General features: G+C 42.5%; 1 protein-coding gene across 1 annotated transcript; it reads right to left on the bottom strand.

The window, feature by feature from the left end:
• Nucleotides 1-740: 740 nt before the first annotated feature.
• BFSP1 (beaded filament structural protein 1) lies at nucleotides 741-18,042 on the bottom strand (the record flags this gene model as incomplete). Its single annotated transcript, XM_082302590.1, has 8 exons — nucleotides 741-1,684; nucleotides 2,999-3,084; nucleotides 4,358-4,578; nucleotides 6,713-6,820; nucleotides 7,510-7,602; nucleotides 8,390-8,485; nucleotides 11,623-11,683; nucleotides 17,672-18,042. The coding sequence occupies 8 exons, from the start codon at nucleotides 18,040-18,042 to the stop codon at nucleotides 741-743; spliced, it is 1,980 nt and encodes a 659-aa protein (XP_082158716.1).
• Nucleotides 18,043-24,150: the final 6,108 nt, after the last annotated feature.

Raw genomic sequence — 24,150 nt, forward strand, 5'->3', positions numbered from 1 at the left:
TGGCTGCAGTCTGCTAAAAAGCTTGTTGGCATTCATAAGTACCTTAGTTGTGGTGGTGAAGGACAAATAGTGCTTTTATAAGGGATATCTCCCTTCAGGGAATTTTATTCTGAGAAGATCTGCAGTAAGAGCTTATTTCAAATGTGAGAAGTTTGTCTTTATTTCCAAAAAAAAGGTCTACCAAGCTCATCATTATTTAAAGACTGTGAAAGGGAGAGATTTGGAACAGGTTATTTAACAGGTATCCAGCTCTTTCCCTGGAAAAACTCCTGCACACCAGTCAGGTGATGTTTACAAGTAGGAACTATGAGTCAATGGTGAAGGCAAAATAAACCCACAGTGGGTATCTTTGGTAGAAGGCAAAACTTTTATTAATTAACCAGATGTCACAAGTTAACATTTGCAGCTGTCTCAGAGATGGGGGATCATACGGCAGTTATAGGAGCAGTAGAGGAATATGCAAATTTGTCCTGGATACTGTGGAAAGCCAGGCAGCTCTGTCATAATAATTATTTTCCATGTGTCCTAATCATGCAAATCAGTTGCATAGGATGTGCCCTGGAGAGAGCTAATGGTTGTTGCACCAAAGATGAGCCTACATCAGACAGAATTGCCATCAAGGTTTCAATCTGTTCCATACCAAACAGCAAAAATCTCACTACTGTATCATTCGGTCAGAAAAAAACCCAGTCATTTAATAACTATGCCAGACAAGTCGACTATCAGGGGGTATGTGTCACTTAGGAGCCTTTGTCACCTGGTTTCTTCTTGCTTGTCTTCTCTATCATTGTCTCAACAATCATTGCTGTCTCTTCATATGTCTGAATTCTGTCATCTGAAAACTTCTCGATGGACTCCACCACCTCTACCTTCTCATAGCTCATAGAGCCAGGTAAGGCTGCTTCCCTGAACAAAAGGCCCTGCTTATCTTCTCGCTCATACTCTGTCTCTCGATGGAGTCCTGGCTCAGTTGGGCTTATCAGACCAGGGGAAGGAACGGTCTCAGGTTCAGAGATGTCCGGATACTTTGTGATTTGCTCAATTTTTCCTCTTGGTTTTTTTCCCCATTCAAGCACGTCTTCTTTCTCCTCTCTCTGTTTATCTGGGAGTTCAAACTCTTCTCTCCTTTCACAGATTTCCCCTTTCTCTTTTTCTGATGGTTCGGCAGGTTCTGGCAGCTCTGGTATGGGCTCCACATCACCACCATTCATCACCTTCCCATTGCCAGTGGAAACTGTGATCCCTCCCCCAGCAGGGATGGAGGGGGCCAAGATGCATGGTTCTTCATAGCCTTCCTCCCCTGTCACCAGCACATAACGCCCTTTGGGATGGGCATCAGACTTAAGCTCTGGTCTTTTGTAGACTCTTATTTTCTCCCTCACAATGTTACACAATTTATCAAAGGCTTTACTTATCTGGGCTCCATCAGGAACATCCTCTGGGCCCATTTCTTTGAAATCAAATTCTGATCCTTCTTGCTCAGGTTCACACCTGACTGAGCCTTCATGCCTAAACTCCATCTGATCTTGGTCAAAACCTTCCAGAGTTCTTTCGTACATTCTTTCAGGCGAGTGACTGTCGGTTATGTCTTTTGACATCAGCTCCTTTTTCCTGGCAATTTTCTTTGTCAGGGCTTTTTGTCTGGGCTTTACACTGGCAATGTCTTGCATGGCCTGGGTGATATCTAAAGAAAAATCAAAGCAAAGGAAACAACAAACAGTGCTTGAAGACAGTCACTGCAAATGCGAGAGCTGCCTCTTGCCCTCACTACTGCAGGTGGAGAGCCTCTGTATCCCTGGGGGGCTAAAAGTGGTCCAGGCACCTCCACTCCTGGCAATTTGGGCTATGGGCAGATGCTGAGAGTCATGTCAGGAGAGAGCAGCAATGGCTGGTGGTCACAGAGCTGAGAAGCCACCTACTCACAATGGCATCACTCAGACACTGACACTGAGCCCTAGGAACCCTCTGCCTCCAGGCTGGTTCTGATCTCCTGGGCAATCAGTAGCCACAGATCCCATGACAGCCTAGCAGCAGCGGGAGCATAGGCAAGCTACTAATTTCCATGGCATGAACAGCTAGAGCAGAGGAGGCAGGGGTTGGTACTGGTAATTACAAGATCATGGGGACAGACAGATACTAACATGCTTTCCCCAAGACAGCTGTTTTGTCCCCTGCCACAGCACAGTGACACACATAAAATGTCCTGCTTGTCATGCAGGAGAAAGCAGAGGTGTGTCTAGAGACTGGCCAAATCCTCAGCAGGTATAAAACACCACTTTGCATGACAGTAGTTATTTACAGCTGCTGAGGATCTGGCCTCAGGCACTACGGACCCATTTAATATAAAATGCTACAGTTCACACAGCAGTTAGAAAAATTACAGCTGAATTCCAAAAAAGTCCCCCATACAGTGGTTTGTCTCCGTTCTCAAGGCAGTTTATTATTAGTAAAACCCCAGTGAGCCTCAGATTTAAGTCATTCCTTATGTTAGAACCTACCACATCAACTCCTTTGTTTAGGGCGCTCTTGCTCATTTAGCCCTGGCCATTTCCTTGTCACCAGGTGTACAAGCATCCTAATTCTAACAAGCCAACGTACAACATTGAGGAAATATCATTCAAAAAGGGCCCTCTGCCTGCCTGTGGCACTCGTCATGCCTTGGTGCTCTTTGCACATCACTCAAGTGCAAACAAACAACTCACAATGAGTCAGCACAAAACCTGCAGCTCTTTCCAGCATTTCAGGTGCCTTTTGACTTCACTCTTTTGATTGGCCTAAGTACTAAACTGTAGAAATTAGCAAAGAAAGGCTTTTGCTTGTGGTTTTGGCCTTTGACAGCTTGTCTCAAGGCCAGCTGAGGTAAGCTGAAATGGTTGCATTTACAAGCCTGTAGTGAGGCTGTCACGACTGGTGGCCATTTTGAAGACAAATGGACAAACAGTTTAAAATACAATGATGCTGCTCTTGACAGACATAGAAAGACACATCACAGGTTTACCTCTTCCCCTTGAAGCCTGAGGCTGGGCAGGTCTGTATATCTGTGTGAAGAGTGTTACGGGTGTTCCTGCTATAGCAGAGTTTAACCTGTGGAGAATATGTGCATCCATCAGTTCTCTCCCCACCATCTTCCTTGAAACCAAGTGAAATTGTGCAAAATGAAGCACAGAGGTTGAAGAAATGTACTTCTCTATGGTGAGGAGTCAAAAAGAATGACGGGAGCCTGTTCCTTGTCTGAGGAAAATCAAGACAGACTTCACAGGAATTAGGCTGGTTTCTGCCAGCAGGAGACATGGGATACTCCATTAGGTAAAGTACACCAGTGATTACAACATGTAGCAACAACTTGTATTTAGCATGGCACTTTGAAAAGATGGGAAGGTTTTAGATGGGGAAACAGTCAATCCAAGCCTACCAGAGGTCAGCAAGAACCTCTGAAAATGCTTTTTTACCATGGTAAAATAGGAAATTTGGAGCAGTCTTCCTTGGAAAACATTTGAGCAGTCAGTAGTATTAAGGGTTAAAAACTAAAATTGAGAGGCTGGCCTATTGCAAAACAGTTACTGTATCTCTGGCCTCTCCAGTCTGCTCTGCTGGAATTTGACATATTTTGTCCTGTCAGAGACCCTGTGTCAATATGATTTTTGGCATTGAGAATTACCCTGTTGACATACTTCTAACTAGAACTCAGTGTCCAAAATAAGACCCTGAAAATTAATTAAATACCCATTCCCCACACGTAGGATGGACTATTTAGTGAGTGTCCTACATCTTCTGGACAGCCTGGAGCATTGATTTGGGTGCTCTGGGGTCTGGCTCTGCAGCTGTGAAAGACCCTTTTCTCCTCTGTGGCTGATTGTTGACATTAGAGGGAGAGAGTGCTCCTCCGTAAGTTTAAGCATGACCCAATCCCTGCAAATTTCTTGTATTCTTCCTCTTTCTCCTCATGCCTGAAGAATGGCTTTGCTATGAAGAGTGCTTTGCTTTACAGAACATTTGTTTTATCTGCACCCTCCAAAAACCAACCTGTCAGTAATGTCGAGCAAGTGTCATCAACACCCGGTCTGGGGAGAGGATGTTCAGATTGCTTTTGTGTGCTCCTGACCTCTGTACACTGAGGCCAGGACAGCAGATGGAAAGGAGACTGCATGGACAAGAGAAGCCTAAAATGGCTCTGACCCTTTCCTTGGCAGAAGTTTGACCAGATTTTGCATCTATTTAGATTTCTGTCCCTAGATATCTACCAGTGAAAGGTGTGAAAATGTTATAGCTTTGGGTGAATCAAATGTCCTTAAACATACATTTTTCAAAGGAGATAGATCACTGGCCCCTTTGCAAGTGCCCAGAAATCCAGCCTTACCGGCTGTCCTCATTCTCGATGATCCGTTTGTACCGTTCCAGCTCATTCTCCAGGGACTGCTGGTAGATCACCAGCTGGCGACAGTCAGTGGTATACTTCTCCAAGATCCTCTCAGCCTCCTCTATCCCCTTCCTAAGGTTTTCAATCTGCTCATTGTAAAGCTGAATTTCATCGTCATAACTCTCCTGGGTGTTTTTAATTGCTTGCTCCAGCATGGTTGTCTGGTAAATAAAATTGGTGGTGAAAGAAGCAGCTTTGAAACATTCACCATCCCCATATTTTAAGCATAATGAAAGGCAAGTCATGCTTTATTACAATGTGATGCTGCACTGCTGAAACACAGGAGCAATTTCACTACCTTTGTTCAGTTATTCAAAAACAGTAACTCATCAGAGTCGGCAGGGTCTTACAAGGACACCAAAAGTTCTTCACTAGGAAGATGTGCTCAGGAAATACCCACTCCTCCTTCTCTGTGGTCTGCAGACGGGGCAAATAAGACCAAAGGTCTCATTATAAATAAAGAGTTCTCCTTTTGAATTCAATTCCTCGGCCTTTTTACTTCAGCGATAAAACCAACGAGCACATCAACCAGGAGGTGGCGATAGTCGCCTTCCAAAAACAAAGGCCGAGCTTCAGGTGGGATCTTTTCACCCTGTAACTCTCCACTCACTTTCTTCAGCTATTTTTACCTACTTATTATAGCTCCTTTGTAATTATTTTTTTAAACTGCATTTCAAAGAGATGAACTCACAAAAAGCTAATGGGGCAATAAGTGACTAATGAATTATTTAATAATTGATTCATTTCTATATGTTTCAGGCAAGATAAAAAAAACCCCAACTTTTAAGGGCCTAAATACAGGAATGATGTCCCTTGGCATTGGTTTGGTTATGTTGTAGTGTACGAGTGGACTGAGACTCTTTTCTGTTCTGTGCTCATGAGGTGGGGTCCATGACATCTCAAACACATGGCTATCAGGTCCAGAAACAGGAAAGCAAAGGAACTTGACACCTCAGTCATCAGATCCAGCCTTCACCATCACAAGCAACTGTGTTACTGACCTCCACTCATAAAGCTATTTCACTCTTTTAATCTCAAGGCACAAGAATGAATGGATGAATAATCTTTTCCTAAATGGGATGGGAAGATTTGATCTTGAAAGCATCACGATTAATTCCACAAAGACTGCCTCTCTCCATCTGCCAGCAGAAGGCTGATTTTCTCCCCTTTTTTTCTATATTGATTCTCTCTCATCCCTATATTTATTCTTGTTCATCCCACAGTGCATGTGTCCTTTCCACCAGAGCATCAGATGTGAGAAAATGACCCAGGAAAATACACTGTCCTGACCCTAATGAAAGAAGTTATACTCAGAAAGTTATGAGCTGCTGTTATGGCTGTCCAAAGGAGTCCAAAATCCCACCAAAAGATGTTTTATGTCAATATTTCATTCCTCTCACCTGGATGGACAACTCAAGGCACAAAGGAAGCTGTATTTTGGGGTCATTCTCCACCCCATCTGCTAAAAAATATTCAACTGCATGGAGGTAGAGATACCATTGGCAACTGGTTTCTATCCACTGCAGCCTTCAGCTGCTCCTCCACCTCCTGCCACTCTCGGCCCTGCACTGCACTCATGTTTGCAGGCACTGGCTGGAGACAGAAGGTTGATTTAGGGCAGGTTTGGCTGGGAGATGGGCAAGGACAACTAGTCAAAGTCTTGGCCGGACATTTTCTGCAAATCAGGGCTTGGCAAAAAGCATATGATTTTTCCTGCTGGTAGTGTCCAAGCACAGGAGTGATGCTGCCTTAATACTTAGTAGTGACAGGGATGAAGGCAGAAAGGCAAATGTAGCTCAACAGCCCTCTCAGTTTTGCTCGCCAAATCTGTCCATTCCTTCTCAGAGCAGGCTCAGCATTGGATGTGGCAGTGATAGACAGGATTGGGCAGAGCCCTGAGGGTCCCCCATCACTTTTCATGGAGCCAATTTCCAGCCAGAGCTCAGCAAGTAAGAAAGTCATAGGAGCTCTGTGGGACTTTTCCATCCACCATGTCCTGCTGATTCTGTCCTGCAGGAATCCAGTTGCACTGTGGAAACCTTCCCTCATCAGCCACTCTGATAAGCAAAAACAGCTTCACTGCACTTACAATACCTACAGCTTTCCTTGGCCATCTAAACCTGACAATATGTACCACTGAGAGAATGGGAATGAAACAGCTGAAGAAAAAGATGGAAATCTAAAAGGAAAGCACACCTCCAAGTTAACACAGCCATGTTAAAGCCATGTTAGAGGTTTTACCATGTAACCATAAAAAAAGCAAGTTCATGACCAACTTGCTAGTGATTACAATACCTCCGTCTGCAGCTTGTATTTCTGTGCCTGTAGCTGGCAGAGGATGCTCTTGTATTCCTCCAGCTGGCTCTGCAGAACAGGGATCCTCCTCTCCGCTATCAGTTTTTCCTGGTTGGAAGAAAACAATGTGTGTACAGGAATGTATGTTTCACTCCTAAAAAGAGCCAAAAGAAATTCCACTACTGGAAATAAACTGTAAAGACAAACAGAAAATGGCAAAAGACAGATAAAAAGACGGTATTGAACCTCGAGTCAAATTCTGCTGCATGGTGGCATGGCTTTAAGAATAAAGATGTCAGATGGCAGGGCTGTTAACAGTACAGCTGAGACCCTGTAGACCTGTTCACATTTTCTTCCAAGTAATGATTGTTCCTGGAGTAGCCACTCATATTGGTGGAAATCAGCAAGTTTCCATCTAGTCTGTATCAATTAATTTGATTTAAATTTTCATCACATCTCACCCCTTCAGGATAAGATTTCCTTTCTTTTCAACTAGTCATATATCCTGCCAACTCCTCCTCAGAGAAGAAGCACAACTACTTCAACTACCTTTTAACCACACATTTTTGAGGCTAATATGTATGCTGGAGTGCACCTGACAAAGGTAATTTCTCTTTCCTGATTGTTACAGTTTTTCAAAGCTACAGTTAGTTTTTTTCTCCCATATTCACTATTCATTGTTTTGACAGTTTTCACCTAACCTTGGATCAAGAGTTAAAGGATCTGGGACACTTCAGGGGTAAACATCATCTCTTTCTTAATTAGAGCTGCATGTATTTCCCAACAGCAATACTTGCCTCACATATGCCAGTAGTTATTGGGGACACACGAGGAGTTGTCTGGATGATCTGCTGCAAGACATTGACGTAGGTCTGTATTTCCATAAGGTTCTGTGATGAGGTAAAAACATTTTCATGAGAAAATGCCATAGTAAGGTAGTAATTTCCATGTACTCCTGGGGCTTATTTCTAGATATGCAATACTTTCAGCATATAAAAGTCCCATTCATGTTCAGACTTGGGTTTGGAATGCAATTTTATACCTGTTTTTGAGTGCAGGAGTGCTAACAGTTTCATCATACTGAGGGTATATTACAGACTTTTGGCTAAGGACTATACAGTCCAAAGGCTTGAAGATTCCATGATTTCCAATTTCATAGGAGATTTTCAAAATGAGAACCACAAATACTTTTGAATGTGGCCTGAAAGAAGAGTCACTTTTTTCAAAAGCAGCAAAGATGGGACAGTGGCCTTATCCCAAGACTCACAGTTCTCCCAGGAAGAAGGCAACATATGTTAAAGTCAGCTACAGTGGAATCATACATCCACAAGCATATCTCTGCTGATTAACTGGAGTGCCCTGTCCCAAAAAATTGGGTGATGAAAGCAACAGCTTCCTTAGTGTGAAATATAAGACAGCTTGATCATCACTTTGGGTTGAACTATGATACCAGGTTGACAAATTCAAGACTGTCCTACAGCTGTAGTGACCAGACCCTGAGAAGTGTGTTTGGGTGCTGGAAACCATCCAGTTGTTGTGCCCACTGAAAATAAATAGTGCTATATGCACCCACCAAAACACAAATGGGATTTGCTTTAATTTGCCACCATTTGATCATGGAGAAGGGCAAAGTTCCACACCTATCTCTACAAGAAGACAGCAAATTCAGCCAGTTACCTTCTTGTATCTGTCCTTTGTGGCATTAATGTCATCCTGCAGGAACTGGGACTCGATCTGCAACTCCAGGTTGCACAGCAAGGCTTCGTCAGCTTCCTGCAAGGCAGAGACATGTGGCATGGTAGTATGTGTGGCTGGAGTGCCAAACCCACAGCAGTCCCACAGGCACTGCGTGAGTCACCATGCATGCTGAGCAGTCTGCTTGGAGTGTTAGAGCCTACTGGGAGATACAGGAGCATCATGAAACCAACAAACAAGAGGCAGGTTATTTACCATATTCTTCACCAATGTAATTTACAATACAGTTTGGAACTGGCACTGTCAAAATAATGCTGGGAGTCAAGTAGTAGACATTTGAAATACCAGATTTTGATGTTAAAATCTTGAAATGGTGGAAGAGAATCACCATCTCTGGATGTGTTTAAAAAAAGACTGGACATGGCACTTGGTGCCATAGTCTAGTTAGGTGTTAGGGCATGGGTTGGATTCGATGATCTCGGAGGTCTCTTCCAACCTCGTTATTCTGTGATTCTTAAACAAACGACATCAGCAGACTAAAGCATTGATTTCTCTAGCATCATGACAAGATCTGAGGTATCCTCATGACTTTTTAAGATCCCCAGTAAAGAAGTACTTATAAAAACCTGATGGGACTTATAAAAAAAAGATGGTCTGAAGTATTTGCACTCTATTTGGTATGTTCTGAAATGCTACAAATTTTTGGAGCCATTTCTGGAAACAAAAATGAAAGCTGACCAAGTTTAGAAAAAATCCCCTTGCTGCAGAAGTTTATAATGCTTTGGAATTTGTGAGGACAAAAGTTCCTAACATCCAATTAGTTCAAAGAACAAGCCATATAACTAGCAACCATGATCTCAGAGTACATAGGTATGAGTGGCATTGGTCTTTAAATCTAACGAAAACTCCATTTTTGTTCAAAGGCCTAATTGAGGTTTTTCCTATGTTGTGTTATTTAACACAAACCCTGGAATTTAGAATAATGTCCATGGAACTTGGCAATGTATTTTACAAACATGTAAGAGTAATGATAAGTTTTATGTTTCTATTTAATGCATGATTTCTTTATTAGGTTTGGCATTAACTACGACTGTAAAATATAATTTTTGAGAAAGCAACTTAAAAGATTTTAACTGAATCTTCCTTGCAACTCTACAAAACTTAAAAGTTCCTCCACCAGTTTGCAATTTGCTTCAAGAAAGTCTGGATTTCTGCATTTAACTCAAAGAATTAAAAAAAAGGAGTATTTAAAGGTGTCTTTTTCAAATGACCCATGTGCCATTAGCAGCTGTAAAAATACCTCTGTGAGTGGATCACGGGTTGCAAACAAACCATTGAGATCTGTGGGTGCAGCATATGACTGGTAGAAGGGGATTTTTCCTTTTGCATGTGTACAGCATGAACTATTCAAAAAATGTGTAGATGTTGGCTGTCTCATTGTGCTGCTAAGCCTCCCAGGCAGAGAACTCTCCAGCAGGCTCTGCTTTGTGAGCCAGGGGCTGATTCAGACATATCCAGCCCAGCACATTCAGAGCAAGCCATCAGGAATGCCCGCTGCTTTTCTGCACTCCTCCTCCCTCCTATTGAGAGGAAGATCAGCAGGACAATGGCCATGTTGGGACGTTTGGGAGGGAGCCAAAAAAAGCCCCCAGGCACCTGAGTAATACCTATAAGCAAATATTTCTGCACGTGATAAACAAAAGCAGTTTTCAGCTTTCCAAATGTTCCTTCAAAGGCGAAAAATACTTCTGCTTTTATTCCATGCTTTCAAAGACACCAGCTTCCTTGATGGAGCTATGTATCAGAACAGTGCAGTGTACATATTCTTTTGAACTTTGCAGTATTTGCTAATCACTCAACTTCTGAAAAGACATTCTGCTTTATGTGATGATTCCAGATCACTGATCCATGTGCTGAAGCAATATTTTCATTTACTGTGGAAGAGAAATTCCTTAGATCTCTCCAGAACCAGTGTTTTCCCAGCTGTCAGATAAAGAATGAGTTTGCACCTGCCACATGCAGGTTTTCAGGCCACATCTTGGGCCCTGTACAGAAAACCAGCTGTATTCCCTCCAGTACTTGGTGCTTCAGTGCAAGGAGCTGCTGCAACAGGGGTGGCCAGGGACATCCTGGGATAAAAAACACCCTTGTGCCCTTTTGTGAGCTGTGCCTCGGGTTGGTGAATCAATTCACTTTTCTTTAGCTATAGATTGGTTAAGGGGAACTGTGAAGACACACTTACCAGCTCCAACAACCCCTTACAAAAGATTTATCTTTACAAAGTTTTTTTAAGTGCTTGCAGGGTGTCCAAGAGCCCTGCTAGCACACTGGAAAGCAGAACTGATGTTCTCCAGCTCACTGGAGACAGAAATGCTAAAATGCACTTTCTGCATTTAGCAGAATGCATTTAGCATTTTTCTGTCTTTTTTTAATATAAAATATGCATATCATCGATGTGACAATTCTCCAGCAAAGCAGGTCCTGCCATTTGTAGCAAGGAAATAAAAAAATAATCTCTATTTAATCCACCTGTAATTGTTTCCCAATACAGAAGATGAAAGATAGCCTGTGCAAAGTAGAACTGCAGAAAGATATAATACTACATTCTTCACCCAGATGAAGGTTAGCAGCAAGAGAGGATGAATCAGGATTTTTCAGTTTCACAGACCTGGTTTGGAAACTTCCAAAATACTTAAGCCAACTTTTATCTTTTTCTGAGCTTTATATTATACTAAATGTTGTTATTTTTATTATTTCTTTTCCTGTGGTATTAATTTAAGAAAGTGTAGCTTGATATAAAAGGAACAAACCAGGGGGAGTTGGGGCTTCTCTTTTATTTGGAAACCTAATGGAAAGCTGAGGGTCTGTCCTTGGAAGGGCTAACCATATCCTGCAAGGGACTAAGGAGCTTTGAGACACTCCAGGCTTCAAAACATGGACTTAATCAGCAATTTTTCATGGAATGATTATCACTACTGATTGTACTTTAATACAGTAGCTGTATTTAAAAAGTGTGAGGAAAAGGTATGCACACACTGAGGCTCAGACACTTACAAGGCTTAGGGAGGGGAAGGAAGGAGAAGGGCAGAATAACAAGAAATGCCTTGCTCTGACATTTTATCTTCCCACTGCTTCTTCAAAGCAGCTCACTGTAGTAAATGAAACCAAATAAAAAAAAATTATATTCCTTTCCCTTGGCATTTTCCCAGACTTACTTTATTAAGGCGCTCCAGGGTTTCTTTTAGCCTCTGCTGATATTCACGTTCGTTTCTATACCTGCAAGTAGAGAAAAGGAGCTAAAGTTCAGCTATTCATCCTTCTGTAAACTGCATTTTTATCTGCACTGTCATGCACAAGATATGCTTCACACTGAAGGAGAATATGAATCTTGAAAGGGCAAAAAAGATTTATTCATACATTAGCATTAATTATTTCTTGGCCCCAGATGCTGAGAGTAATTTCAGAATTGTCTAAATTCTTGTCTTCAACGTATGCAACAGAATACAACAAAATGCCATGTATTTGCTATCACTTTTTTACAGAAAGTCCAAGAATAGATTATCTGCAATAAATGCATATTCCATTGGTGTTGGACTACAGTGACAGCTATTCAGCATTGGTTACTCTGTGAGGATTTGCTACACTGGCACATGAACATTTAATTACATTGTTCTTGGTTTTCTATTTTACCTGGTGTTGTTCAATAAGCACTTTAATGACAGACACATTAAACATGAAGGTTGCCATTTCACGTATTAACTGTGTATGAATGATGTTGCATTAGGATGCTTAGCTTTGTGTCTCCTTTAATGGTAATTCACATTTTAGCGTGGTCAAAGCAACATGTGAGCCTTAGTAAGGACTGCATTTAACCAACTATTCTTATGCTTTTATAAAATGTCCACAAGTGCATAATGTGCATGTTCTTGGTGCTGAGATGGATGCATAATGTGTTTATCTTTGGTTTCATGAAACAGCACATATTCTTTAAGAATTAGGGGTTCACATTTGTATGTAAGTAGAATTATCTTCTAGAAAATCCTGTTAGCCATGGAGTACAAAACTTAATTGTTGGTTATTGTAATTTATTTCCTTCCTTAAGTAAACTGCATATAAAATGTTTAATAGTAGATGTGGTTTAATGAGACTCCATTAAAAACCAAACAAACAAAGAAACAAACAAAAAAACCCCTGAAAAACAACCAGCCAGAAGAAACTTAGCAATACAAGGCAATGAGACTTTGCCATCAGTACTAAACAAGTGGCTCATCAAACTCCAACAGCAGCAGAAATACAGTTTTAACCCTTTAACACTTTACTTTCCCTAGAATAATAGAGGTACAGAGATATAAAAAAGCTGTCATTATCTTACTTTCTACAAGAAACACTCATGATGGGTGGCAAGTCAGCTCTGGTGGTAACAGTCCTTCATTTGCAGTAAAAGCAATGGACACCAACACAAGCCGAAATTCAGAATTGAACGTAAGTCCCTGTCTGTCTTCTGAAATCATTGATCCAGCCCTGATATGCTGGTGATATCAAAGGGACTTGCTCCAGTCAACAGAGAACTTGACAGTTTCTGGACTGAACATACCAAGGATCAAGTTATAATGATCACGTCAACCTCAGCTCTTTTTTTGTCTCCTGAAGGATGAACAACCAATATTATTCTCATTTCTTTCAACACATACTGGAAAGCTGAGTGGATGATGTCACTCACAAACTGACCAGGACCACAAAGGAAGAACCTGGCAGAACAAGGAAATGGACTTAACCTGGTGCTCTGGTTTCCCAACTTCTCCTTCTGAAATCCCATAATATTAGCAGGGTTGGTCACTGGTCTGTTTTCAATCCTTACATGAACAGCAAAGAACAAGTGAAAATGATGAGGTTTTATCTGATTATCACTCCAAAAAATTGCTGAAAAGACTAAAACAATGTCTCTTTTTGCCAAATAGTATTAACACCAGTTTCACTGTCAAGGATACAATATTTTTCAGCTTCAGAAGTGAGACTACCTTTGTTTCAGCTGTTTACCAAATAGCTCACCTCCAACCAATTTTCTATCTATTTAATAAATTTTTTGTGTGCAGTTGGCAGCAAACACTTTCCTAACTTAGATACTTTCTGGCAGCTGAGCGAGAATGAAGCAAATTGTCGCATCTTGTGAAAATCAAATACACAGCTATACTAAAAAGTTGGTTTTACACTCACAGTAATATACAACCATCTGATGGAGTCAATGTCCAAACCTCAGCCCGAATGTAATTCAGATCTCCCTCATTGCTAGATCCTCACCCAAAATATTTTTCAATGACTAAAATATTCAGGTGCATTTTTCTTCACTCTCAAATAACCCAAATATGTTCTGCACCACACAGCCATAAATCCACCTGGCGGCCATGAGAGAATTAGTATTGTATGATTATCCTGTGAAGGAGAATTGCTTTCAAGTGATGTTCAATCTTCTCCAGAAGATCAGTGCAAAAGGGCTATGGACCTCTTCGGAATGCTTCAGAGACCTCAGGATGCCTCTGTGCCTGCTGAAATGTAAATGCAATGGCTGACAAGTCGCAATCCTGTTACTGTTTCAAAGCTGATTTTGATGTTTAGCAATTAGCTAGACATGTCCAAAAAAGGTTTTCTTAGATGGTTGCTGGTCAGACTTTCCTGGAGCTTAAGAGCCATGAAGTTAATTTTGCTTATTTAAAAAAACAACGAAACACCAATCTTCTCACCTAGTCAGGTAGCTTTAGGTCTGCTACAAATATTTTTGAACTGCTGTAAAAAAAGAGATGTTAACTGTGTTTTTTTGCATAGGGGAAAAGAAGTGGAGTGGAGGGAGCTTCCAGGCTCAAAGAAAGTGGATCAGAGGATTAAAGGCTTCCATCATCTCTTTTTTTTTGGACCCTGCCTCTGCTGCAATGCAAGGGCTCACTCCTGTCCAAAGAGGAAACAGTCACAATCCATCCCAGCAATGCTCAATGGCCAGATACTCAATTTGGTGTCAAACCTGAGCCTTTTATCTGAAGAAATATGGGGTGCCTCTCTGTTGAATCCTGCTGAATTCTTCCACCTCTTGGCTACTACCATTTTCCCCTTCCCTGATGCATGTCACTAACCTTCTCTCAACAGAAACAGCAGCAATTTGGATGCCAAGGAGAGCACAGACTATGAAACACAGGTCCTACAAGCATGATGAACAGGCCACTAATGTTTGTCATTTGGTGTCATACCCTGAATGCTTTGATGCGCCCAAGAGAGCTGTGCTGTGCTGATTTATGAACAAATTCTACCTGTGTTATCACGAAGCACTACTGAGCAGCTGACAGCCAAAGGGCAAGATTTTGGCAGTTTTTGGAGAATGTGGAGGGCAGGCAAATGCTCCTCACCTCAGCTGCAGCAGGATAAAGTCCTTCCTATCACTAATGAAACAGCAGCAGTGCCAAGACAATCCCTGCCGACAGGGCTGGAAGGCAGCTTTGCCAGTGGAGTCCCCATATCCTAGCTATTGTGTTTTCCCACTTGTTTTTGTTTTCTCACAGGTGTTGGGTCTCCACTGTGGCTGCAAAGGGTGGCAGCTCATCAGAGTATCCCCACTCAGCACATCTTGGAGAACACTGTGCCAATTACTGTGTCCAGCAACTTCCATGCATGTTGACAATCCACTGTATCAGATTGTATGTGCATGAATTTTTTAATTAAACGATTGATTAGCATGAATTTTAATTTATGAAGTTAATTAATCCTGTTCAGTCAAGGCCACTAAAATCTGGATTTCAGCATCTTTCCCAATATTATGGAGAGAAATATGTTCCTTTTCCACAGCCAGATGCAATGTTGCTATAACAGTGGTGGTCAATAAAGGTAACATAATTAGTCTTTTTATGAGATGCATCCAAACTATTCTCAGCAATGATTTGGTTTTTGGCAACTTCAAAAGAAAGAATTCTCCCCTGATACAGAGTCTGAACTATTCATGCTAATGAGAAAAGCTATGAATGTGACCATAGAGGATTTAAAAATAAATTTTAATGTAAGTTCTACCTTTTAATGGTTTATGAACATTTAATTGTACAGACCCAGTAGTCTTAGGCCCTACTCTGTCTAAATGCAACTTTAAAAGGCCTATTTATATAAATGTAGTTTTAAAGGTTTACTTAGATATAAATCTATTTTAAATAGATATAAATCTAAATTGTGAAGGTGAGTGAAAGAATGGGTTGTAAGAGTTAAAATTCTTTGCATTAGTGAAGGACACAGATATTTGTCAATTAATTGATTCACAGTGCTCCCCTCTAAGATATTTTGTTAATCCTAGTGCACCAAAAGCTTTATGCTTCAAGATGAAGCAAGAAACCCACAGTGCCTGTTACCAGCTGAATGCAGACTCAGGGAGGAGAGTAGGTCTTCAGCACAGGAATGTTTCTGGTTTCAGCAGCCCCTAATAGGGTGCAGAAGATTGCTCCTCTCATATTTTGTTTAGGGAGCTTTATTTATAACTTTCAGGAGCTGAAATCAGAGCCAGCAGGATGGCAGAGTACCTGTTACTAGAGCACTGCCTTGTTTTAAAACCTGCAACTCAAAACCCAACCAAGTTTTTAAGACCCTAAACAAATTTTCATGTCTGTCTTCTAGTCAAAATCAGCAGCTACCAAGAAAAAAAAAACCAAACCTAAAATTCCCTTCTTGATGTAAACTAATTGGTGCAATTTGGTTAAAAAGCAGACACTGCCCTTCCATTGTCATGGCCCTGTGTATCTTTAATTTTTAAATTGCCATTTTTGGCTTGGATATAGTCAAAGTTTCCTTCTTACTTTTGTTTACAGGTGCTGAGTGAATCAGAATTACATCCCAGAATTGTAAGACAAAGCACCATCCTTTTTTTTCTGGGAAGCCACTAACTACCACTTTAGCAGGTCCTAAATCTTGCTTTCTGAAAGCACAGCCCCTTCTCTGGGTATTTTCTTCTCCTCTGGATTTTCAATGTCCTGTATTATTCCCCACCTATTTACAGTTTGCATAAAGCAGCTCTAATAAAAATAAATTACTTTGTGTCATATTACTAATCCTGTACTATTCACACAGATTTTTAACTAATATGCAGCTAGAAAACAAAGTACTGGGTTTAGTCAAATACTCATGGACACTGTGTAATAAAAACACGTGAGCAAGTATCAGAGTCAACAGCTAAATTACAGCATTGAATCATAGTTAAATTTCCTACTCATAAATATTGGAATATAAATCTGCCTAATCAGGTGCTTATTACCCACTGGCACTGAGTCAGGACATTGTGGACATCTGACTGGCAGCAATAAGCCTCAGTGCACTTGGATGGGTTATTCTCTCCTGTCAGATGAGAAAGAGAGATTGGAGCTTTGCATTTCTATAGGTGTGCTGTAGCTCACAGCCCTCATGTGGCTGTTCATTTGGCAGTGTGCCAAATTTTCATGGTTGAAGTAGCCAGATAGATATTTTGGGGGCAAAAAATCCCCAACCAATAAGTAACAGGAAGATGAGCAATGCTCACCAACTCTTGTGTAATTAAGTCATGTGACCAAAATTGCCTGCTGCTTGAGGAAAGGCATCCATCTCCATCAGCATCTGAGGCTCCTGCTCTTTGAACTATGGTGCCACAGAGGTTGAAGAGGTGAAGTTGGGAGAAGCCTGCTCTTACTGTTTTAGTGGCATGAGATGGAAATACAGGATGCAAGGAAGAAGAGGGGGGCAAATTTCACACACCAGGAAAAAATGTATCTGCTTTCTTTTCATCTCACATCTGTAGAGGCTGGTACAGACCGGCCCAGGTGCCTCATAGAGGCTGTAAACAAGAGTTTCTCAGAGACATCCTGCACAGTTCAGGAGATGTTTGGTATTGTGTAACTCTGGGCTGATCAGACACAAGACTTGCTTTGAGACACCTGGCGGTCAAATGGGTCATTTCCTCTTTGCAGCTCAGAGCACAGTTCTCCTAAGGCTAATGAACAACAGCAGCCATCGCGTGCCAGGGCTGCTGCTGTGAAATGGAGAGGGAATTTGCCCATCTAGGATCAGTGAGACAATAAGAGGCAGAGCTGCAGCTCCCTAAGTCCTGATAACTTTTCGCCATGGGCTTACATGCCATCCCTCTCGACAAGTCTGATACACATGGAGAGGCATCACCCATGCACGAGAAGTAGGTGGTGACACCAAACCCATCCTTATTACAAAGATTAACTATGGAAATGATACCACCCATCTTCCATGGATTGTAAGCCTTACTTGTTGCGGTACTCATCGAGCATGCGCTGGGCATCCTTCTCCTCCCGCTCCAGCTTGGCTCGGTCAGAAGCCAGCTCCCGCATTCGCTGGCGGTTGAACTCGATCTGCCCAGCAAAGGCCTCGTCCAAACCCACCAGCTCATCCATGCGCTGGAAGGTCTCCAGCTGCTTGCGCAGGATGGTGTTGCGCTGCTCCAGCACACGCGCCCGGTTGATGTAGCTGGCGAAGCGCTCGTTGAGCTCCTGCAGGTTCTCCAGGCCCCGGGCTTGGGCCAAACTGTCAAATTCTGGGGAGCCTCGCAGCTCATCGTAGGCATCCGACCGCTCATACTTCTCCTTGCGTACCTCACGGAGGAAGCTGCTCCTGTACATGGCTTCAGAGGGGCTGTGCAGTGCCGGGGTCCCCTCTTGTGTGCCTGCCTGTCTCTCCAGTTTGGATCTGAATTATGTCTGGGGGGTTTGGGGAGGAAGAACTGAACATAATCACCCCCCCAGATGATTAGGACTTGTCTCCAGGGTGGTTTGTGGCACTAAAGGCATCATCTGCGGCAGTGAACTAAATAAATCCCAATAGCCCCGCCTTGGAGCTGCGCATCCAGGCGTCAGCAGTTCGGAGCAGTGGGCACAGAAGGGCTAGGGGCTTTTCTTTTCAAGCATTGCAATTGTGTACAGCCAGAATAAAAGAGAGCAAAGTCCAGCTTTCACCCGGTGGATTAAAGCATTATCCATGGAAAACAAAACAAGTGCTTTGCAGTTTTGGAGGCTGAGCTCAAAGCCTTTCATGGCTGTACTGGGGGGAGAGCTTTGTCCCATGGGGGTGTCCCCAGGGCTGTGTGCAGAGGCCTTCTGCTGAGCCAGGATTTCAGTGTGAGTGGATAGCAGCCCTTGGTTTTTGTTATTTGACAGTTTTGCGATCATTTAGTATTATGGGATAGTATATAAAAATTAATATGACTCCAGCTCCATGGACTAGATTTGGCTCATTTCAGGCTTCATGTCAGGCTTTTCTGCAGGTTAATTCTACCTGGCATGAGAAGCACGCAAAGCAGCAGTGGTACTAAAAGCCCCAGGCTTAACAAAGCCCTTTCAGAAGCCACTTTCCTTGGAATAGCCACAAGCCATGTTGTCTCATGACTTGGTGGCCTTTCCATATTAACCCATGGGGAGCCACCATTCTTCCTTTACTTCCATCATAGTGGAGTCTTGTGTGCTGCCATTCCCTGAGAGGCTTTAATTTCCCCTCAATTCATCTCCTCTAGTATTTTTTCCTGTCTTTCATTTTGAAAAATCCTGTTTCTTGGACCTGTTCTTCCCTAATCTACTTGTCCAGACAAAAAGCCCAACACCAAGATAGTCCAACTTTGAGATCTCTGTTAATAATTCATATAAAGGTCAATTTCACTTTTTAATGGCCTATCTTAAATGAATATTTAAATCACATGTATTTTGAAGCTCAACAGAGCTGAGCTAAATGATGGCAAGTACAGCAGTGAAGAAAGCAGCTGGTGCTCAGGTGACTCTAAAGTTTGGGTTCTCTGCTACTAAATCTGAATCAAAAGGGGGAAAAAATTCATTAGACGTTTCCTTCATATTTCTTATTCTGCTTCAGATTATTTGAAAGTGCAATGGGAAAAGATCAAATGATTTTTCAGAAAATTAAATTAGGCTGTGCACACAGACTGCAGCTCCATAGTCTGCTTCCAAACTTCATAAATAGCAAAACAGGGATAGATCTTTCAGAAATGTCTGGGATCTTTATCAACCAGTGAACATGAAACCACTGGTCTCCATGCTGCACAAACATATTGGCATTTGCAGCTCTTTGGCTGAACCAGCCTGCTTACCCCAACAATGTAGCTGAGCTTTTTACAAAGTTAGTCTTCCAGAAGAGATCAGGAAGTAGATTCTGCTGGATTGTGGGCGGTGTATTTTCATGGCAAGAGTTTTTATGGCTTTAGACAGCCTTTCAGTACAATAATAGCCCATGTGAGTGCTATTCCATCTCTGTCTCAGTGGCTGGAAGAAGCACTGACTCCATGCTGACCTTAACTTCTTAGGTAATAAAAGGACAGGCCTTTCAACATTTCACCATGTCCCTAAACTGAGTGGTCTGTCTGCAGGGGAACCCTTGCAGCCCCAGTTTTTGTTATTGAAATTTATCCCATGCTTTCTACCAGGAAAATCTAGGTTTGGTATAGCATACTCTGCTATCACATGCATGTCTCTAAGGTGAGATCCCTGATTCCAAGACCTCATCTTGGGCAGTTTCCGCTGTTAACTTGCTACAGACACAGCTTCACCAGGGCTAAGGCAAGCTTACACGACCCAGGCTCTGTGTTAGTGACTTTTTGAAATGGAGGTGACTTAAGGAGTCACCCTGGCCTCCATACACCTTGTGAACATGCAAATCATAGAAATTATAGAACTGTTAAGTCTGGAAAAGACCTCTAATAACCCGGCACTGCCATGTTCACCACTAAACCATGTCCCCCAGCTGTCACATCCACAAGTTTTTGACCATTTCCAGGGATGGTGACTCCACCACTTCCCTGGGCAGACTGTTCCAATGCTTGATAACCCTTTCAGCAAAATTGTTTTCTTAATATCCAATCTAACCCTCCCCTGGCACAACTTAAGGCCATTTCCTCTCATCCTGTTAGTTGTTACTTGGGACAAGAGACAAACCCCACCTCACTACAACCTCCTTTCATACAGCTGTAGAGAGAGATAAGGTCTTCCCCAGGCCTCCTTTTCTCCACGCTAAACACTCCCAGCTCCCTCAGCTCCTCCTCATCAGACTTGTGCTGCAGACCCTCCAGCATTGCAATGTCCTTCTTGTAGTAAGGAGCCCAAAACTGAACACAAATGCATGAAACCAGAATAAGACAGCCTAAAAGGAAAACCAGTTTGGAACAGACTGCAGCTGTTACTCTTTTCAAAAGGAAAGAATCAAAAACACCTCAGAAAAATCAATCTGCTTTTGTTATGCACTGAATTATTTGGCTCATCTAATGGACCACTGTCTTGGTTTGAAAGACAGGTGTCTGCTAAGGAAGGCAGGAGCCTCACTTGGAATGGCAGATGCAACCCTCCCTTCCCTCTGAGTTATTATAATTTTGAAATCAAGGGGCTTTTAGGCAAAGATATGGGAAATAGGAATAGCAGTTCTTTACTATTATATGTCTATATGTGTATAACAAGGTAAACAAACAACAATAACTATGGCAGTAACAGCAAACAATCACAAACCCAGTCCCAGCCTTCTCGGCTGTCGGGCCCTTTCCCCTTGGGTGCAGTTCCGCTCGCAGCCGGCAGGGGCGCTGGTGGCTCCCGGTGAGCAGGGCAGGTGCGATGGTTTCCCTGTGGCTGCAGGGGGCGCTCCGGAGCGAGCTCGGGAAGCACGCGGCACTGGCGGCCTGGGATCCAGGGGAGGGATGGAACAAAGGCTTCACAAACCCCTGGGCAGCCGATCCCGGTGTCCGGCCGGACCCTCAGGGACAGCAGGCTGGAATGGCAGGCTGGAAGGGCAGGGACGAGCACAAATCCCAGGTGGCAAATGAGATGTATCCAAACAGGGAACCCGTCGGGGGTCTGAGCAGGCAGGACGAGCAGGGCTACAATGTAGCAAAGGCTCAAAGCAACGGCGGGGGCAGGGCAGCCACGGCCCAGCTCCCAGCAGGGCAGGGAAGGCAGGCTTGGGATCCCCGGGGTTCTCTGGCAGAAGGAAAAAAAGCAGCTGAAGAGAGCAGCCTCCCTCCCAGTCCAAACGCTGGGGATCAACTATGTGCCACCCAGGTGAAACAAAAGAGTAGCCAGATGCACCCCACCTTTAATGGGTAGGTCTTTTGTTTTTCTTAAATACCCAGCAATTTGTCCCCCTAGCAACACATATGGCGAACATTCCGTTAACAGAAAAAAAACCCCAAACAAAACAGGAGAGCTCCTAAAACCCCAACAACCACCAAGGTGAATTTCCTACAAATGGATTTGTCCACTGTTTCCTATTTAGAAATGGCTCAAAGACTGAAAAGTTATCTGTATTAATGAAATGCCTGACAAACTGCTTGAAATCTTTTTAGACTTAAATCAATGAGTGTGTATTGAAGAACACTTATATAAGGAATACTTTTCATCCTAATGCCTGCAGTAAAAACAAGAACGAACATACAGAAACAATTTGAACTTTCCCTCTTTGTCCCTAGATTATGTGTGACTTCTTCCAATAACAAAATCTGAAGGCTGGTTCTTTGCTGTTCAAATGCACTATATGATACATCACCATCACCCTAGAATTGGTGTTTACCTACTGTTGCACAGCTCAAAAAACCTGTGGTATAAGAGGGTGGTTTGTTTCTTCTTTAATTGCTTGTATTACTATAAACTCCTTTGCAGACTAACTTGGCTATATCCCTTATGCACAACATGAGTATATTTTGGCAGTGCCAATAAACCTGCTTGTACTCCTTACTGCTTGGCTAAGTCAATACAAGTTTGTCAAACTAAATCAAAATGCATAAAATACATTTAAAAATGCCACAATCCAAAGGAACCTTATCTTTCTGATAGGAACTGTTCCAGCCCTAGCTGTGGTTGGCAACATTTTGCTGGCCATTGCTGTGGGGCAACCATGGAGCTCCTGTATTCTCCCTATCCTGGGGGCTTCCAGCTCTGCTTCTTTTCTCATGGCAAAAACCTTTTCTACACTGGCGGGTTGAGACAGGGTAAGAGTCAAACAGATCCCCCCCAGCAGTGTGCTCAGAGTTTTCAAATTAATCCTCCAAGTTCAGTGTTTTCTCAGTAATAATATGACAGCTTGTTGATACAACTATTCAGCTGCTATAAATCACACAGCCAGTACAGCCCAGCTGAGGCACTCAATTCACCCTTGTTGTCTTTTCAAGTTATTTTGCTTTATTCAGAGTCTGATGCTATAGCCCAGGGTTTCCTGTTCCTCTAGTCCAGAACAAAACTTCAGAGAGGGCGTGCTAATGAAATGTGCCACAAGTGTTTCATGCTGAGATGTCATACATGGAAATTGAGGTTATTCTTCATTTTGAAAAATGATGCTCAAGAGCCATGTCCAAATACATAACATTACCTATCTGAAAAAACTGCTGGGAAGACATTCAAAGCGGAACCTTTTTGCAAATATGACTGATTAGAAAAATGAAATTAATTTGGGCTGATTAGCCTTAAAAAGACTCAAAGAACATATATTCAAATATGAAAGAGACTGGCACACTGAAAAAATAGGTCTTGTGTGTTTTTCCTTTTCCATGATCATAGTAAATAGGACAAAGAATAATGACTTTAAACTGTGCAATATAAGCTAATTGTTCTAATTGTTCCTCTAATGGAGCACAGGGAAAAAAATATTGCAAGATTTCAGTCACTGGACCACTTTAAAGATCAAGCTAAGCCAACACCACCCAGGACTAAGGAATGGTTGATTCAGCCTCCTTTAGAAAAGAGAAGAGTTTATTACTCACTGTCAGAACACAGTGTTGAGGGGCCCTTACTGGCCTCTTCCACAGGGCCAGTAATGTTTCCAGGGCAATGATTTCTGAGGTCTCTTCCAGTCCTGTGAGGTAAATATCCTCCCACATCTTAAGCACCCTTGCATGCAGTCTCTGAATTTGCTTTAGAAATTTTTATCTGATGGGTGATGTCCACGTAGTGCATCACAGCCGGATACTGACTTGCACCTTCTTGGGTTCTTTGCCCAGAGATATTCTTCCCCCTCCAGGCAACACCGGGTCACTGGCCAGGGCCCAAAGGTGAGTTTTTCCTATAATGTTATGCGGCTCTTCACAAAATAAGTGATTTGGTACCACCAGAGGGCTGTAGTCCTACAGCAAGAACAGGCTGTGGGTCAGAGATTGAGTACCATGTCAATCTCTGACAAGCAACCCCAGAGACTCCTGCAAAGAATTTGCTCTGCTGTATGAAACAAGCTGGGTTTTGTCCTTATTGCAATAGAAGATGTGCTGCAAAATGCTGTTTCTTCTGCTCAAGGAGACCAAATCCTGCTGGGATCAAGAAGAGTCCCCTAACAGAGGTGGATGTGCTGATATAAAGGTACATACCTGTTGCATTGACCAGGACACATCTCCCACCAGACCAGCCCAAATAAATACCCCAAAGCAACAGCAGCCCTATGACAGATCCCTTTCTAAGATCCATCTTGAAATCAGGCCAGAAGAAAGTCTGCTGCACACATCTGGTGCTCAGTTGTGCTCTTCAGAGAGACGGGCATGGGATCAGGAATTAGAGTAACGAAAATGACATTGATAATTTTCTGTAATGATCATAAACAAAATTAAAATGGCAAAAAAATTTTGTCTGCTTTGTTCTGGCAAGTCTGTGATAGTAACTAAGTTTCCCAATTGCAGTGGTACGCAGATAAGCTTCACCCAGTTAGGCTAAGATTTTTTTCCCTTCATTTTGGCTATCACCCAGAAAAAAAGCCACTCTGAGAGA

The sequence above is a fragment of the Coloeus monedula genome (assembly GCF_965178545.1).
Source record: "Coloeus monedula genome assembly, chromosome: 2".
Lineage (NCBI taxonomy): Eukaryota > Metazoa > Chordata > Aves > Passeriformes > Corvidae > Coloeus > Coloeus monedula.